The sequence below is a fragment of the Martes martes genome (genome assembly GCF_963455335.1).
Source record: "Martes martes genome assembly, chromosome: 2".
Classification (NCBI taxonomy): domain Eukaryota; kingdom Metazoa; phylum Chordata; class Mammalia; order Carnivora; family Mustelidae; genus Martes; species Martes martes.
In genome coordinates this window covers 193,118,102-193,136,113 of record NC_137889.1, presented here as the reverse complement: position 1 = coordinate 193,136,113, position 18,012 = coordinate 193,118,102, and the positions used below count along the sequence as shown (strand labels likewise).

The window sequence follows — 18,012 nt, the reverse complement described above, 5'->3', positions numbered from 1 at the left end:
GTGTTTAATACTTTTTTGAAAATTGGACTGAAAATTGGAATGATAACTAGTCAGGAGTAGGCAAACAGAGATAAAAATGTTTCTGAGCAAGGGCTTTAGCAGCTAGAGAGAGGAAAATCAAGTATCGTGCCTAAGAAAGTAGACAACTGCTTGTGAGCTAGAATTTTTGTTAGTAGATGCATAATGGTTTCAACAATAAAAGAAATATGAGGATTTTCAGAGATTCCATTATAGCATAGAAAACTTTCTGGGACTGAAAAACTCAATTTTTTTTTAAATTTAAAAAGTCAGTAGATGGGGGCGCCTGGGTGGCTCAGTGGGTTAAAGCCTCTGCTTTCGGCTCAGGTCATGGTCCCAGAGTCCTGGGATCAAGCCCCGCATTGGGCTGTCTGCTCAGGGGGGAGCCTGCTTCCCTCTCTCTCTGCCTGTCTCTCTGCCTACTTGTGATCTGTCTGTTAAATAAATAAAATCTTAAAAAAAAAAAAGTAGATGAAGTGAAACTAAAGGGTAGTCACTGTTGCTGAGAGCTGAATTAGTAACTGGTGTTGACTTGGAAGAAATTTATCAGAGACAAAATATGAAAAGATGGAATGCATGAGGAAAAAAGGTAGAAATAATATGGAGACAGCTGAGAAAACTTGAAAACAATAGGATTTCCAGAAAAGAAAAACAGGTGGAGGAAGGAAAAGGGTTAAAAGAAGTATGTTAAAGAAAACTTGCCTGAATTAAAGATGGCTTAAATCTGCAATTTGAACGAGTTTGCCAAATGCCAGTCAAAATGATTGAAATACATACACTTCTAGACATCAATGAACAAAATTCCTAAATTTCAAGACTATAGGAAGCTTCTAGACAGAAAAATATATATATAAGGGAGAAAAAATGATGAGGACTGTTGATCTATATAACATTGGAAGAATAAAATAACATCTATAGCCTATTTTAAGAAATATATTACAATCTAGTAATCTTACACCTAGCCAAGATATTTTCCTTTCTGATAAGTGAATTTACTTTGCAGATAATGGAAAGATTGAGTTGACTCTAAATCCACTGATAAAATACTCTTGTATTTTAACTAAGTATATAAATAAAAAATGACTCCAAAGAAAGGAAACAGTGGTGAGGAATAATTCTTGTAATATATGTGCTTAAATTTAAATAATGTTTATTTGTTTTCTGTTGCTGTGTACCAAATTACCACAGTTTAGTGGCTTAGACAACACACATTTATTTATTATCCATATTTTCTTTTGGTCAGAAGCCCAGACGCAGATTAGCTGGGTCCTCTGTTTAGGAGTCAGGCTGCAGTCAAGTGTCAGCCTGGGTTGTGGTCTCAACTGAGGTTTGAGGTCCTATTCCAAGCTCATGTGGTTGTTAGATTTCAGTTCCTTGAAACTGGGGCTGAGGCACCTGTTTTTTTTGCAGGCTCTCAGCCATGGGCCGTTACTTTCAGCTTCTAAAGACTACCTGCAGCTCTTGCCACATGACCCTTTCCATAGGCCCCTTCATAGTATGGCACCTCGGTTCTTCAGAGTCAGCAAGGCAGAATTTCTGCTTCTGCTCGGTGGTGTCTTATATGTATGATATCATATATTGTCACATATATAATCATAATGTAATCAGAGTGATTCCCTGTCACTATTGCCATATTCTGCAGATGAGAAGAAAGTCACAGTTCCCACATCTTAGGGGAGGGAATTATTACACAAGGATGTGAATCATTCATTGCTGATACGTAATGTTAATGTGAATGGGGATTTATTAGTGCTAAATAATGACTTTTATAATAATACTTTGAAATCCATACTATTTTTAATTAAAACTTTATGTGGTAAGGAAGAGAATAGGGGCAGAAGAGCAGTACTAAAAGTAGTCTAAATGTTTTATCTTACTGAATGAGAAAAGGAGAAGATAGCATATGTTGGTAAGGGTTATACTTTTTAACATAATCATGGAGAAATGAGAATTTGATTTTTGAGTGCCAAGAATGGGAAGGGGACCAATATTAGAGGGAAAAAAGCACAGTAAAACTTTAAAATGACCAAGGGAGGGGAGAAAAAAGATATGGTCATTTGCTCAAATCAGTAAAAATGAGAAAGAAGCATTAATGCAAAATAACTAGTTAAATATAAAGTAAGATGGAAGGAATAATAAGAAACATGGTACTTGTTACACTAAATAATGGATTGAATTCCTCTAATAAGGTAGGGACTCTCAGATTTGGTTAAATAGTACAATAGAATAAAGAAGGACATGTAATGATAAAAAATGAATGAAGAAGGTAGAAAAATCAGAAATGCTTATGCACCAAACAACTTACCAAATAAAATGTATAAAGAAAAAAGTTAAAAAAAAAAACAAACCAATTTTTACTTAAACAGTATAGTTAGACTGGGAGATTTTAATAAACTACTTTCAGAATTGGAAACTTCTAGCAAGCAAAGTAGGTAAAAGCATAGGAATTAGATTATATAGCCAACAAAGTCATCTTAGCGTATAGAACTTTGCATTGTTCAGATAAAATTAGTGGATCTATGTGTATACACATAAACACATGCATACATAACTACCCTGATTTATAAATTTTCTATTGTGGAGCATTTAGATGGTGTTCAGTTTGGTTTTTGTTTTCTAAATATAAATAGTACTACCATGAATGTTCTTATAAATACAGCTTTTCCCATTTTTTTAAAAAACAGTAATAGCAGGATGCCTGGCTGGCTCAGTCAGAAGAACATGTTACTCTTGCTCTTGGGGTCATGAATTTGAGCCCCATGTTGGGTGTAGAGACTACTTAAATAAATTAGTAAGTAAATAAAGTTAAAAAAAACAGTAATAGCTAATGTTCAGTGAATTGCTATATGTCAGGCATTTTACACCATTGTATTAAGTTACATCTCACAAAACTCCATAAGGTAGGTTCTGTGATTTATCTGTTATTTATTTTATTAGGCAGATGGAGGAAACTACAGTTTACATTAGAGAGGTTGAGTGGCTGTAACTTCTGGGATGTTTCAAAATTAGTTCATAATAAAGTTAGTATGTAAGTTTGACTCCAAAAACTAGCTATTGAGAATTCAGGAGAAATATTTCCAACAGAAAATTAGCTAGATGGTTATGGTAAATTTTAACAACCAAAGTATTTTACAACCAAAATTGTAATGATTATGAGAGTTTCAGTTTATTAATACTGCTTTTTTTTCTGCTGCTGCTTTTTAAAAAAAATACTTGTTTTCTTTATTTTTTAATTGTATTTAAATTGAATTAATTAACATAGAATGTTTTATTAGTTTCAGAGGTAGAGTTCAGTGATTCATTAGTCTTTTTAAAAAATTTTTTTATTTAAATTCAGTTAACATATAATGTATTATTGGTTTCAAAGGTAGAGGTCATTGATTCCTCAGTCTTATATAATACCCAGTGCTCATTCCATCACCATCCTTAATGCCCATCACCCGTTTCCCTGTCCCCCCCCAACCCCAACAACCCTCAGTTTGTTTCCTATGATTGAGAGTCTCTTATGGTTTATCTGTCTCTTTGATTTTGTCTTGTTTTATTTTTCCCCTCCTTTCTCCTATGAATCTTGTTTTGTTTCTTAAATTCCACACATGAGTAAAATCATATAATTGTCTTTTTCTGATTAACTTAATTTGCTTAGCGTAATATCCTCTAGTTCCATCTACGTTGTTGCAAGAGGCAAGATTTCGGTTTTTTGCTTGCTGAGTAATATTCTGTTATATATACCTACCACATTTTCTTTATCCATTCCTCTGTTGATGGACATCTAGGCTCTTTCCATAGTTTGGCTATTATGGACATTGCTACTATAAACATTGGTGTACATGTGGCCTTTGGATCAATACGTTTGTGTCCTTTGGGTAAATACCTAGTAGTATAATTGCTGGATTGTAAGGTAGCTCTTATTTTTAACTTTTTGAGGAACCTCCATCCTGTTTTCCAGAGTGGCTGCATCATCTTGCATTCCCAGCGGTGTAAGAGAGTTCCCCTTTCCCCACATCCTTGCCAACATGTCATTTCCTGACTTACTAATTTTAGCCATTCTGACTGGTGTGAGGTGGTATATCATTGTAGTTTTTATTTGTATTTCCCTGATGCTGAGTGATGTTGAGCATTTTTTCATGTGTCTGTTGGCTATATGGATGTCTTCTTTGGAGAAGTGTCTGTTCATGTCTTCTGCCCATTTCTTGACTGGATTATTTGTTCTTTAGGTGTTGAGTTTGGTAAGTTTTTATAGATTTTAGATATTAGCCCTTTATCTGATATGTCATTTGCAAATATCTTCTCCCAATCTGTTGGTTGTCTTTTGGTTTTGTCAGCTGTTCCTTTGCTATCCAAAAGCTTTTCATCTTTTTTTTTTTTTTAAGATTTTATTTATTTATTTCTCAGAGTGAGCACAGGCAGACAGAGTAGAGTGGCAGGCAGAGGCAGAGGGAGAAGCAGGCTCCCCGCTGAGCAAGGAGCCTGATGCCGGACTTGATCCCAGGACGCTGGGATCATGACCTGAGCCAAAGGCAGCCACCCAACTGACTTAGCCACACAGGCATCCCCAAAAGCTTTTTATCTTAATGAAGTCCCAGTAGTTCGTTTTTACCTTTGGTTCCCTTGCCTTCGGAGATGTATCTAGCAAGAAGTTGATGTAGCTGAGGTCACAGAGGTTGCTGCCTGTGTTCTCCTCTAGGATTTTATTAGATTCCTATCTCACATGTTGGTCTTTCATCTGTTTTGAAGTTTGTTTTGTGTATGGTATAAGAGAATAGTCCAGTTTTAGACTTCTGCCTGTGGCTGTCCAGTTTTCCCAACACCATTTGTTGAAGAGACTTTTTTTCCATCAGATATTCTTTACTGCTTTGTTGAAGATTAGTTGATTGTTGAGTTGAGGGTCCATTTCCAGGTTCTTTCTTCTGTTCTATTGATCTATATGTCTTTTTTGTGCCGGTACCATACTGTCTTAATGATTAGAAGTTTGTAATAGAGCTTGAAGTCTGGAATTGTGATACTGCTAGCTTTGGTTTTCTTTTTCAAGATTCCATTGGCTATTTGGGGTCTTTTGTGGTTCTATACAAATTTGAGAATGATTTCCAGTTCTGTGATAAAAGTTGATGGTATATCGATAGGAATTGCATTGAATGTGTAGATTGCTCTAGGTAGTATAGACATTTTCACAATATTTGTTCCGATCCATGAGTATAGAATGTTTTTCCATTACTTTATGTTTTCCTCATTTTCTTTCATGAGTGTTCTATAGTTTTCTGAGTACAGATCCTTTGCTTCTTTGGTTAGATTTATTACTAGGTATCTGATGGTTTTTGGTGCAGTTGTAAATAGGATCAACTCTTTAATTTCTCCTTCTTCTGTCTCATTGTTAGTGAATAGAAATGGAACTGATTTCTGTGCATTGATTTTATATCGTACTACTTTCCTGAATTCCTGTATGAATTCTGGCAATTTTGTGGTGGAATCTTTTGCATTTTCCACATAGAGTATCATGTCATCTGTGAAGATTTCTTTATTTCTTTATTAGAGAGTGCACACACAGGTAGGAGAAGGGGCAGAGTGAGGGAGAAGCAGACTCCCCACTGAGTAGGGAGCCTGACATGGGGCTTGATCCAAGGACTCTGTGATCATGATCTGAGCCAAAGACAGATGCTTAACTCAGTGAGCCACCCAGGCACCCCTGAAGTCTACTGCTGTTTTACTACTGTCAGTTTCTCCCTTTGTGTCTGTTAGATTTTACTTTATATATTTAAGTGTTCCTGTGTTGGATTCATATTACTTACAACTGTTAAATCCTCTTGTTGGATTAATCCTGCATAATTATGTAATTCCCTTCTTTGTCTCTTGTAGTCTTTATTTTAAAGGTTTTTTTTGTTTGATGTAGTTATTGCTACCCTAGCTTTTTTTTTCACCTCCATTTGCATGGACTCTTTTTTGGTCCTAACTTCAGTTTGTATGTATTGTTAGATATGAAATGAGTTTATTGTAGACAACATGTTGATGGGTCTAATTTTTTATCCATTCACTCACCCTGTGTTTTTTTATTAGAGCATTCAGTCCATTTACATTTAAAGCAATTATCGATAGGTATGTACTTACTGTGATTTTTTTCATTGTTTTCTAGTTGCTTTTGTAGTGTTCTCTGTTTCTTTCTTTTTTTCTTTTTGCTCTCTTGATTTGATGACTTTCTTTAATGTTATGCTTTTAATCTTTTCTCTCTCTCTCTCTCTCTCTCTTTTTTTGTTTTGTTTTGTGTTTCCATTACAGGGTTTTTACTTATGGTATTAACATGAGGTTCATATATAACATTCTGTGTATATAGGAATCTATTTAAAGTTGATGGTTGGGTAGGTTCCAACACATTTTAAAAGCACTATGTTTTTGCTCCCCCATCCATGTTTTATGTATATGATGTAAAATTTTACATCTTTATTTGTGAATCCCAGAGATAATTTTTCTAGATATAATTGATTTTACTATTTGTATCTTTTAACCTTCATACTAGCTTTATAAATGATTGTTGTACTATGTTTTTCATATGTTTGCTTTTACCAGTGAAAATTTTCCTTTCCTAATTTTCTTCTAGTTATAGCCTTTTCTTTTCTGCCTAAAGGAATTCTTTTAATATTTCTTGTAAGGCTGGTTTAGTGGTGATGAACTAATTTAACTTGTTTGGGAAATTCATATCTCTCCTTCAGTTTTGAATGATAACCTTCCCTGGAAGAGCATTCTTGATTTTGTTTTGTTTTTTGTTTTATTTTTCCTTTCAGGACCTTGAATATATCCTGTTTCTCTCTTCTGGCATGCAAAGTTTCTGCCAAAAAATCAGTTGATTACCCCCCCCTTTTTTTTTTGGTAAAGATTTTATGTATTTATTTGACAGAGATCATAAGTAGGCAGAGAGGCAGGCAGAGAGAGAGGGGGAAGCAGGCTGCCTTCTGAGCAGAGAGCCCGATGCGGGGCTCGATCCCAGGACCCTGAGATCATGACCTGAGCTGCAGGCAGAGGCTTAACCCACTGAGCCACCCAGCTGCCCCATATCAGTTGATATCTTTATGGTTTTTCCCTTGTACATAACTATCTGCTTTTCTCTTGCTGCTTTTAAAAAAGATTTCTGCTTTATCTTAACTTTTGGTATTTTAATTATTATGTGTGTTGGTGTGGACCTCATTGGGATCTCCTTGCTCTCTGTTCTTCCTGAACTTGGATGTCTGTTTCCTTTCCCAAACTAGGGAAGTTTTCAGTTATTATTTCTTCAGCTTTCTGCCCTTCTATCTCTGTTTTCTTCTTCTTCTTCTTCAGCCCCTGTTAGTACTACTGGTATTACACTGGATATTGTCCCAGGGTTCCCTTAACCTATCCTCATTTAAAAATTTTTTTTTTCTTTTTGCTTTTCAACTTAGGTGCTTTTTTACTACCCATCTCACTGATCCATTCTTTATATCCTCTACTTTGCTGTCAATTCCTATAGTCTGTTTTTCCTTTCAGTTTTGTATTGTTTAGCTCTGGTTCTTTTTTTTTTTTTTTTTAATATTTTATTTATTTGACAGAGAGAGGGATCACAAGTAGGCAGGGCAGCACACAGAGAGCGAGGGGGGGGAAGCAGGCTCCCTGCTGAGCAGAGATCCCGATGTGGGGCTCGATCCCAGGAGTCTGGGATCATGACCTGAGCTGAAGGCAGAGGCTTAACCCACTGAGCCACCCAGGCGCCCCTGGTTCTTTTTTATATTTTTTTATCTCTTTATTGAAGTTCTCACTGAGTTCATCCATTCTTCTGTCAAGTTTGGTGAGCATTTTTATGATCATTACTTTGAACTCTCTTTCAGGTGGATTGTTTACTTGTGTTTTGTTTAGGGTTTTTTTGTTGTTGTTGTTGTTGAGTTTTATCTTACTCTTTCATTTGGAACATGAGCATGAACATGTCTCCTTATTTTGTGTAATGTTCTATTTGTATCTATGAATAAATTGGACAGTTACCGTTCTTGGTCTTGAAGAAGTGGACTTGTTTAAGAATATCCCCTATGTAGACTCTGTGTTTTGGTGGTTTTGGGTGGCCAGCTAGACCTGGAGTGTGCTTGGGCTGTGGTCACCCTGGTGTGATGAGGCAAAGCAGATGGGGTGCTACCCTATGGGGATGGTTGGAGCTTGGGTCCTGGGTCTGGCTATGGTAGCCCTAGCAGGCCAGCTAGAGCACCTGAATTTTGATCCTATCTGCATTATCAAGGTGAAGGAATGTAAACATTGGTGCTTGCCAGTACCTGTTGACCTGAAGAGAGTTCCAGTAGCTGTGCCTCTTTTTGACAGATGCTCTAAGGTTAGAAAATGGATTTTCTTCAGTTACTGTCTAGTTACCCTTTAAACCACTGGTATTTTGTTTGTTTGTTTGTTTGTTTTGTGCCTCAGGGCAGGTGAGTCTGTGCACCTCTCAGTGACATCCTTCTGCAGGTCATCAGATGGGGTGGAGTTTCAGATACTACTGTGTCTTGTCTCTCCTCCCTTTTTCTCCTTGGTCCCTCTGTCCTTTGTTGAGAAGTTCTTCAGTCGGTTTTCATTTCTTCAGAAGAAATTGGTCTATATTTAGGTGCAGGTTTAGTATGTCCATGGAAGTTTTGAGCGCTTAGGGTCTTCCCTATGTTACTGTCTTGGACCACCTCTAGCTTTGCCTCTTTTTATGAATATTTTTGCAGATTCATTTTATATAAGTTAAATTCTAAATCAGGCTAAGTTGCTTTCAATCAGTTTACATTTCTATTTACAGTATGTTTAAGTTTCTTTAACGTCATTCACCCTGGGTGTCATCAAGTTTTTTAATCTTTGCCAATCTAGCAACTTATTTTTTCATTGATATTTCTTTAACTATTAGCACAAATATATTGTAAAATTTTTTCCTACTGTTTTGTCTGGAAACATTAGTGTTCTAGAGGGTAATATCAGTCTTTCCACTACAAAGACCATCCAATTAAACATTTATGTGTGTACCTTTTTGTGTGATGTCTTTTTACAGTATTGCCTTCCAACACACCAAATGTTCGCAGGACCAAGAGAACACGATTGAAACCTTTGGAATATTGGCGGGGAGAGCGAATAGATTATCATGGAAGGCCATCAGGTAATTCCAGTTTACACTTTACTATCTGACAAATAATAATTAGGATGCAACAGTTTATGTATATTATGTGCAAAGCACTATTTTACATATGTACATAAATTACCTCATTTTATCATCATCCTCCAAAAATGAGGCCAGAATAGATTCAAGTACAGATCTATCTGATTACTATGGAAATGCTTATCTTTTTCTCTCTTTGATAGCAGTTTGAGGTGAGTTTGTGGCTTGAGAGTATTTTTATTCTATACTATTAACAAGGTTTTTAATTGCAAGAAATAAGTCATTAGATCAGAACATGAGAAAATAGTAAGTGGCAAAGATTAAGTATTCCCTTTTACTATTCTCATCCCGTTTGCTCATCATATTTCTCTATAGAAATGTAGACAGTGGGCCAGAAAATTATTTCCTTTCTGTGATGGATATATCTAAGTCAAAGAACTAAACTCACATGTGAATTATTATAAATATTTCATTGCTGGCTTTTGTGTTGTTTTACAAACTGACTTGATTTCAAGCAACAGAGATCATTCTATCATGTTTCATTAGTGCATCTGGATTTAAGGTGGTAGAAACATAAGTGAAATTGGTTGGTATTTGTGTTGTTTGAGTTACTAACTGTAAAGTATAATAGTAATATATTATTTGGTAGTCTGAAAGAAAATATGCTATAGTAATTTAAATTTTGGTTCAATATTTTTACTTTCTCAGATATGATATTTATCTTTTTTGTCATTAACTTTCAGGAGGATTTGTGATTGGTGGAATACTGTCCCCAGACACAGTATCATCTAAAAGGAAGTCAAAAGGAAACATTGGAAAAGTCAATAAAATGGTTGCTAGGAAAAGGATCTGTCTTGATAATGAGGAAAGAAGTATGAACTTATTCCTGAAAGTAACCTTTAGATTTTATTTTAAATAATAGTGCTCTGAGAAGTAGCTCTTTACAAATTCTGTTATTTATTTGTAAAAATGTTAGATGTAATACTTTAGGGTGAATTCATTTTTTTTTCTTTATTTTTTTATTAAGTTTTTTTAATTTTAATTCCAGTGTAGTTAACATACAGTGTTCTGTTAGTTTCAGGTGTACAATATAGTAATTCAACAATTCTGAACATCATTACTCAGTACTCATCATGATAAGTATACTCAGTCCCCTTCACCTACTTCACCCACCCTTCCACACACCTCCCTTCTGATATGCTTTATTTTAAATAAGTACCCTCAGTGAAAGTTACTTTTTTTTTTCAACAAGAACATTTTGAACTCAAAACATGCTTCAGAATACATGGTTCCAAAAATATATATAAAACATTCCATCCAAAGGGCACCTGGGTGGCTCAGTGGGTTAAAGCCTCTGCCCTCGGCTCAGGTCATGATCCCAGGGTCCTGGGATCAAGCCCCGAACTGGGCTCTCTGCTCAGCAGGGAGCCTGATTCCTCCTCTCTCTCTGCCTGCCTCTCTGCCTACTTGTGATCTCTGTCTGTCAAATAAATAAAATCTTAAAAAAAAAAAAAACCAAAACATTCCATCCAAGAAAAATAGAATACACATTTCTTCAAATACACACAGAAGAATCCCCTGGTTAAACCACATAAAAAGAGACATAACAAATACTGCAAATTTAAAAAGACTGAAATCATACCAAGTGTATTTTCCAACCACAGTGGTACAAAACTAAAGATCAACAATAAAAGCTGGAAAATCTACAGTGTAAACTATTAAATATTTAGTATGTAAATATTAAACAATACACTACTGCACAGACAAGCATTGGGCCAAATAAGAAATCAAATGGTAAAACTGCTCATTACTTTGAATGTTATGTTAGTGTTTCTTCTTGTCTCTATATTATTTATTTCTGATTTTTCTTTGTTACTTCCTTCCTCTACTAAATTTCAGCTAAGTCTTTTTCTAGTTCTTGTATAATGTTAAGTTGTTTCTTTGAACTTTATTTCTTAATACAAATGTTTATAACATAAATTTCACTCTTAACATCTGCTTTTGCTGCATCCTATCGGTTTTGGAGTATTGTGTTTTCTTTTTCTATTGTTTTGAATTCACTTTTTAAAAAAATTTATTTATTTTTTAATATTTTAATTTTTTTAAAAGATTTTATTCATTTATTTGACAGGCAGAGATCACAAGCAGGCAGAGAGGCAGGCAGAGAGAGAGGTGGAAGCAGGCTCCCTGCTGAGCAGAGAGCCTGACTTGGGGCTCGATCTCAGGACGCTGGGATCATGACCTGAGCCGAAGGCAGAGGTTTTAACCCACTGAGCCACCTGGGTGCCCCCCTTGAATTCACTTTTAATGTCCACTTTTCCCCCAAATTCTGAAAATAAACAGATTTTTGCTTTTTTAAAAAAAATCATTAATAGCATAATATAAAACACTTCCTCATGAGTAAATTACCCTGTCATTGAAGTTAACTTTTCCCATGTCAAATTATGATTAAAATTGACATTTTTTTTTTTTAAGATTTTATTTATTTGTCAGAGAGAGAGTACACACAGGCAGAGAGGCAGCGAGAGAAGCAGGCTCCCTGCTGAGCAAGGAGCCCGATGTGGGACTCGATCCCAGGACCCTGGGATCATGACCTGAGCCGAAGGCAGCGGCTTAACCAACTGAGCCACCCAGGCGTCCCTAAAATTGACATTTTTAATGAATTTTTTTCTGCAATGTATTTTATACTTCTCGCCCTCTGAGAGAATATTCTAAACTTTCTTGAGGATGCAAGAGTATCAAGAGTTGTCATAACAGGTTTGCAGAAAATAAGTTTAGTATGTTTGCTTCTGTATTAAATCATTGTGGTTTTTGAATTTTTGTTTGTCAGAGCGGTCATTTATAAATAGGAAAATAGGAAGAGATTGTTATGCCTGTGGCAGTCTTTTTTTTTTTTTTTCCAACTTATTCATAGCTGTATTTAATACCAGACTTCTTTTTAATTGGGAAGAATTTTAAGTAGCTTTATTACAGTGGTATTTCTTTTGCAGAGAATAAATTCATGGTAAATCTGAGTATACCTCTGGGAGATCCATTGAAGCCAACAAGGGTAAAGGACCCAGAAACAAGAGAGATTATTCCCATGGGTAAGATTGGGGCAATGAAAATGCTTAATTTAATAATTAGTAAGGACAGGTTGCTGGCTTGATGACTACCCTATCTACTTACTCTTTTACTTCCTAGCTCTTTTAGAGCCAAAATCCATAGAGTATCTAATTCCAGTAAGCAGCCTTTGAGGACTACTTTGGAGGAGCTCTGATAGCAAACAATGTCTAGGGACAGATAGCACAATGCATTTATCCTCTAGGGTGCAGGTGCTATCATCAGGAGTGTTGCCTCCCACAGTAGAGCCCAGGCCTTCTTTAACCAAGATGACACATGGAAACAGCAGTTTTTTATGGGTAGTTGTTGCAATTTAGCTGGTAGATCCTAGAATACACCCTTACTGTGAATCGAGACAGGGATTGTGGACAGGATTTAGATAGCCTTCTGCACCATGGGATGCCAAAAATAGTACCTGGGAGATCAGACCTTTAGAGTGATGACAAGCAAGGACATTGATCGGCATGCCATAAATGCCATGGTTAACCTTAAGGCCAGCAGAGGGGTCCTAGAGGCCTACCGTCGTATCTAATAGGCATTAAAAATACATTGTCTCTGAGACCATGATTGGTTCCAAAAGATGAGCTATAGTGTGGTAAGGGCAAATAGGGAACACTTAGCTATATACCAATAGGCAATATTTACATATAGGAATATTTAAATGTTTTAGCTGTTTTGACTATGCCAGTGAGTACTCAGGACTAATTTCTCCTAAGTCAGAGGACAAATAGTTCAAACCAGAGAGGCAGTAATGGTATTCCCAATTAAAATTTTGGCTGTGAAATAGGTTCCATTTGACATCTTAAGTAGTATTAAGTATTTTTATAATCGGATTGTTTATTTCGCAACAGAGGTAGAAGTACAGAAAATTTTTAGTGTAACGTTCTTAACCAAAAACATTGCTATATTGTATCAGGTTAGAAAAGTTGTCAGTGTTGTCAGGAGTTCATAACTTTTTGTCTGTTTCTTGAGTCTGTATATTTTCTATATTCTATAATCTGTGAGATTACTAACATTCCTAAATACCCAAGGAAACAGAAGTTGATTGCAGAAGAATATATTAACTATATATTTGGAAAGGTTTATAAGTAATAGGGGAATTCAAAATTAAGATAATGATTTGTGAGCAACAGTAAGTACTCTGGCTTTAGTTGATAAAAATCTTGCTGTTTAATAATCAGTCAAGCAAGCACAAAATAATCTATTATGGTGATACATTTGTTAAGTGTGGGCCATGTTAAACTTTATAAAGATGTGGAAATCTTGTTTCTTAGCTAATTTTGTTCTCTGAGCTATAATAGAAATAATAATAATTCTGCCATTTTTTATTAATAGCTAAGACTTACCTAATGCTTATTAATTGTGCCAGACAGTATTTTAAATACTTTATACACATTTATTCATTTGATATTCACAACTCTAACATAGATAAACTATTATTGTCCCATTTTAGAGAAAACAGGGGCATAGAGAAGTAACTTGCCTGGTCACACAACTTGTAAGACAGACAAAATTTGACCTCTACCATTCTAGCTCAAGTAAATGACCTTAATCACTTCTGTCTTTGTAAGCCAGGTTTATATCTAGGAATAATGCTATTGTATATGTGTGTATATATGTTATATCATTGAGCATTATTATTGTTGTTGCTTTATATTTATATTAGTGTTTTTCCCTTAGATCTTTTAAGGCCACGAGATACGTATCAATTTTGTGTTGCACATGGTGAGTTGAAAGTGTATAAAACACTGGATACACCTATTTTTTCTACTGGAAAATTGATATTGGGACCACATCAAGAAAAGGGAAAGCAGCATGTTGGCTCAGATATATTGGTGAGTGTATTCTCCATATGTTTATGTTTCTCTATTGGCATAACTCTGATTTATTGGACTTGATGAGGCATTAAAAGTGCTGTTTTCTCAGAAATCATATTATTGTGGTGCATAGAGAATTTTTCTGTTAAATCTTTTTAGAGTCAATCAGGCAATGGTTATTTAATAAGTACCTGTTCTGTGCACAGTTGTGTAACCTTGAAATTTGAAAGTTTAAGAAATGTTCTTTACTTAGAAGAATGGTAGAATACCGGTTTGCAAACAAATCATTAGAGCTGGCGAAAATTAAGTCTAAATTTCATTTCACTGATCATGTAGTTTAGCAATAATGAGGTTTTAAGAGTCTTTCTCAGAATCATGTAATTAGCAGTAGACTAAGGAGTAGGAGCTAGTTACTTCAATAAGTACTAAATAATGTATTACTGTATGTGGCAGCATTACTGGCTGAAATTATAATGAGATTCAAGGTGAGTCCGTCTTTGTTCTCTCATTGGAGACACACACCCTTGTATCACTGATGTGAAGTATATATATATATTTGTACATTTTGAATTTGAAAATTGCAGAATTTGAATATCACCAAATTTTAATAATATTTACTGTTTTAGGGATGCCTTTGTGGCTCAGTTGGTTGAGCGTGTCTTTGGCTCAGGTCATGATCCTAGGGTCCTGGGATTGAGTCTCACATCCCGCTCCTTACTTGGCGGGGAGCCTGCTTCTCCCTCTGCCTGCTGTTCCTCTGCTTTTGCTCTCTCTTTCTGACAAATAAATAAATCAATCAAATCTTTAAAAAATACATATATTTACTGTTTTACTGCCATTTAAAAATACTGAGTCTAAGGCACATTTTTCAGTATGTAACATGCCAAGAACCTGTGGTATCATGGGTTACTGGAGTATTGCATTCAAAACAATTATTTTTCCTCAAGAAAGAAAAAGAGAAGGAACACGAGGACCCTTGGGTTTATATTATCAAAGAAGGGCAAATTGAGGCAAGGAAAGAAGGCACACATGAAAGAGTAACTCATTAATGCCTTAGTATAACTAGAATTAGAAAATACTTTAATCCAATATTAAAATGATAAAGATCTCCAGGTGCTATTAAAGGAGTAAAAAGCACATTTAACTAACTAATGATGATTTCCGCATAATAATTAAGGAACAATTAATAAGACCAGCATTATGAAATATCATCATTGAAATAATACCAGTTACCCATTAAACTGTGATGCTTTTATTAGACAAAAGAAAATTTAAATAGTAAATTTAAATAGTAAATGTTTGAAAGTATTTAATCTGGCTACTATTCAAAGGAATCCACATTAAAAAACATTAAAAACAAGAATATTTTATATTTACTGAGCTAGTAGAAATTATTGGAAAAATATCTGTACCCTTTGATTTATGACTCTTATTTCAGTATATTTTCCTCAGATAATAATTTAAAGGGTAGGGAAACTGGACATATATAGGTATTTTTTGTAACATTGATAGTAATTGCAAAAATTAGAAACTATTGAAAAGTGTTGCAGAAAGAAATGGTTATATTTTATATTTTGACTTTATAATAAGATGTCATTATATGATAATAAGCAGTTATATAGCAGTATATAACTGTTCCAGGTACTGTAAAGTATTTTTAAATCAGTTTAAGCATATATTTTTGAAGAATGGCCATATAAGAAGAACTTTAGGATAGATATTTAAGCAAACTTATGGAAAATAGAAAACTGTTTTATTCTGACTAGAATTTAAAAATGAAAATTGAAGGAACTATAGAAAAATAACATGTTATCAGGTGATTATAGTTTATTTTTATTTCTTCTAAATATTGCCTTTAACTTTTTATAATGAAAATCAGAGTTAAAGTTGCTTTTTTTAATATCAGAGTATTTTTACATTTTTAAAAACATGAAGCACACTTTTAAATATATGCTTTTGAAAAACAAAAGGGACCAGATAGAGAACTAGCATAGGCTGTTAAGTCTTTCCTTCAAACTCAATGTTAAAAAATCTGTATGAGAGGGAGATAGTAGCAGTAGTAGATTTGTTAAAATCAAACCACAAAAGAATTAACAGATTAACTATGGGATTTGGTTATGGAGCTCTCCCAAAAGATGAGATTTAGAAATGGAATATAAAATATATTATTTCATTATATAAGTATAAAATATATAATATAAATATAAAAATTATGTAACATAAAATATAAAAGTGAAGTGATGTGGACAACAGAAAAGAAAACAGAAGAGAGGAAATAAAACCAAATGAGTGAAGGGGTGGAAATATTTGAAAAATTAGACAATAAATGTTCCAGAACTAAAAAACAAAAAGTTAGAGCGACATACTTTAAAGAACCAGAGTTCCTTAGAGAAATGTCTGAATGGAGGCCTGGAGCTGAGCTTGAAATATGTATTTTTAAAGATTTATTTATTTATTTTAGAAAGAGAATGTGGGGAGGATTGGGAGAGGGAAAGGGAGAGGATCTCAAGCAGACTCTGCGTTGAGCGTGGAGTGTGACACGGGGCTCAATCCCACAACCCTGAGACCATGACCTGAGCTGAAACCAAGAGTTGGAGGCCTGCTTGACTGTATCACCCAGGTACCCCTGAGCTTGAAGTGTTTTGAGTAAATAAGAATAACTTAAGTGGATTGATACATATCTATTATATCTAAATTCATGAATTTGAAAGACTGCTACGAAAAGAAAACCTAATTCACCACTCTTGGAGAATTCTAGGAGGCTAACTTATTTTGACAACAAATGGTAAATAAAGGGAAATAATCGAATATTTTTTCTGCCTTTTTCTTATAAACTGTACTATTACATAACCAAATAAAAATGAGGTGAAGTTTGTTTTTGTTAGAAATATTTCATTTAGGGGTGCCTGGGTGGCTCAATCGGTTAAGCATCTGCCTTTGTTTCAGGTCATGATCCCATGTTCCTGGGATCGAGCCCCGCATCAGGCTCCCTGCTCAGTGGGGAGCCTGCCTCTCCCTCTCCCTCTGATGTACCCCCTGCTTGTACTCTCTCTCAAATAAATAAATAAAATCTTTAAAAAGAAATTCCAATTAATAAATGAAAAAGAAAGAGTAGAATGAAATATTATCTTTTTGTAATCCTTGATAAACTGTTGGATCTGTCTAGGCATTGAGTATCAATGTCTGCTAATATCTAAAAAAGAAGACAACCCTGAAAGTTGAAAACAGAGCTACTGTATGACCCAGCAATTGCACTACTAGGGATTTACCCCAAAGATACAAGTGTAGTGATCTGAAGGGGCACTTGCACCCCACTGTTAATAGCAGCAATGTCCACAATAGCCAAACTATGGAAAGAGCCCAGATGTCCACTGACAGATGAATGGATAAAGAAGGGGTGTGTGTGTGTGTGTGTGTGTGTGTGTGTGTGTGTGTGTGTGTGTGTGTGTGTATACATACACACATACATACACACGCAATGGAATATTACTCAGCCATCAAAAAATGAAATCTTGTCTTTTGCAATGATGTGGATGGAGCTGGAGGGTATTATACTAAATGAAGTCAATCAGTCAGAGAAAGAATTAATCATATGAGCTCACTCATGTGGAATTTAAAAAACAAAACTGGAAAAAAAAAGAAAACAGGATCACAGGGGAGGAGAGGAAAAAATAAGACAAAACAAAATCAGGGAGACAAACCATAGAGACTCTTACTCATAGGAAACAAACTGAGGGTTGGTGGAGGGAAGGAGAGTGGAAGGAGGGGTAAAAAAAATTAAAAAAAAGAAGGAGAAAAAAAAAAGATAACCAGACATTATGTGCCTCCTGATGGAAGAATACAACACTGTATGAAAGTCTTGCCGCTTCCATCTCCTTAAAAAAACAAGCAAACAAAAAAACCTATAAAGCAAACAACAAAAATACCCAAATTTGATCAAACTCTTATATCTAACCACCAATTTAT

At 34.9% G+C, this 18,012-nt stretch overlaps 1 protein-coding gene across 1 annotated transcript in view; it reads left to right on the top strand.

Moving 5' to 3' along the window:
• CENPC (centromere protein C) overlaps positions 1 to 18,012 on the top strand; it is a 96,294-nt gene that overhangs the window by 72,991 nt on the left and 5,291 nt on the right. The window contains exons 14-17 of the mRNA XM_080797041.1: positions 9,023 to 9,127; positions 9,871 to 9,999; positions 12,118 to 12,213; positions 13,910 to 14,064. Of these exons, the coding sequence (XP_080653167.1) occupies positions 9,023 to 9,127; positions 9,871 to 9,999; positions 12,118 to 12,213; positions 13,910 to 14,064 (485 nt within the window). The remainder of the gene's footprint in view (positions 1 to 9,022; positions 9,128 to 9,870; positions 10,000 to 12,117; positions 12,214 to 13,909; positions 14,065 to 18,012) is intronic.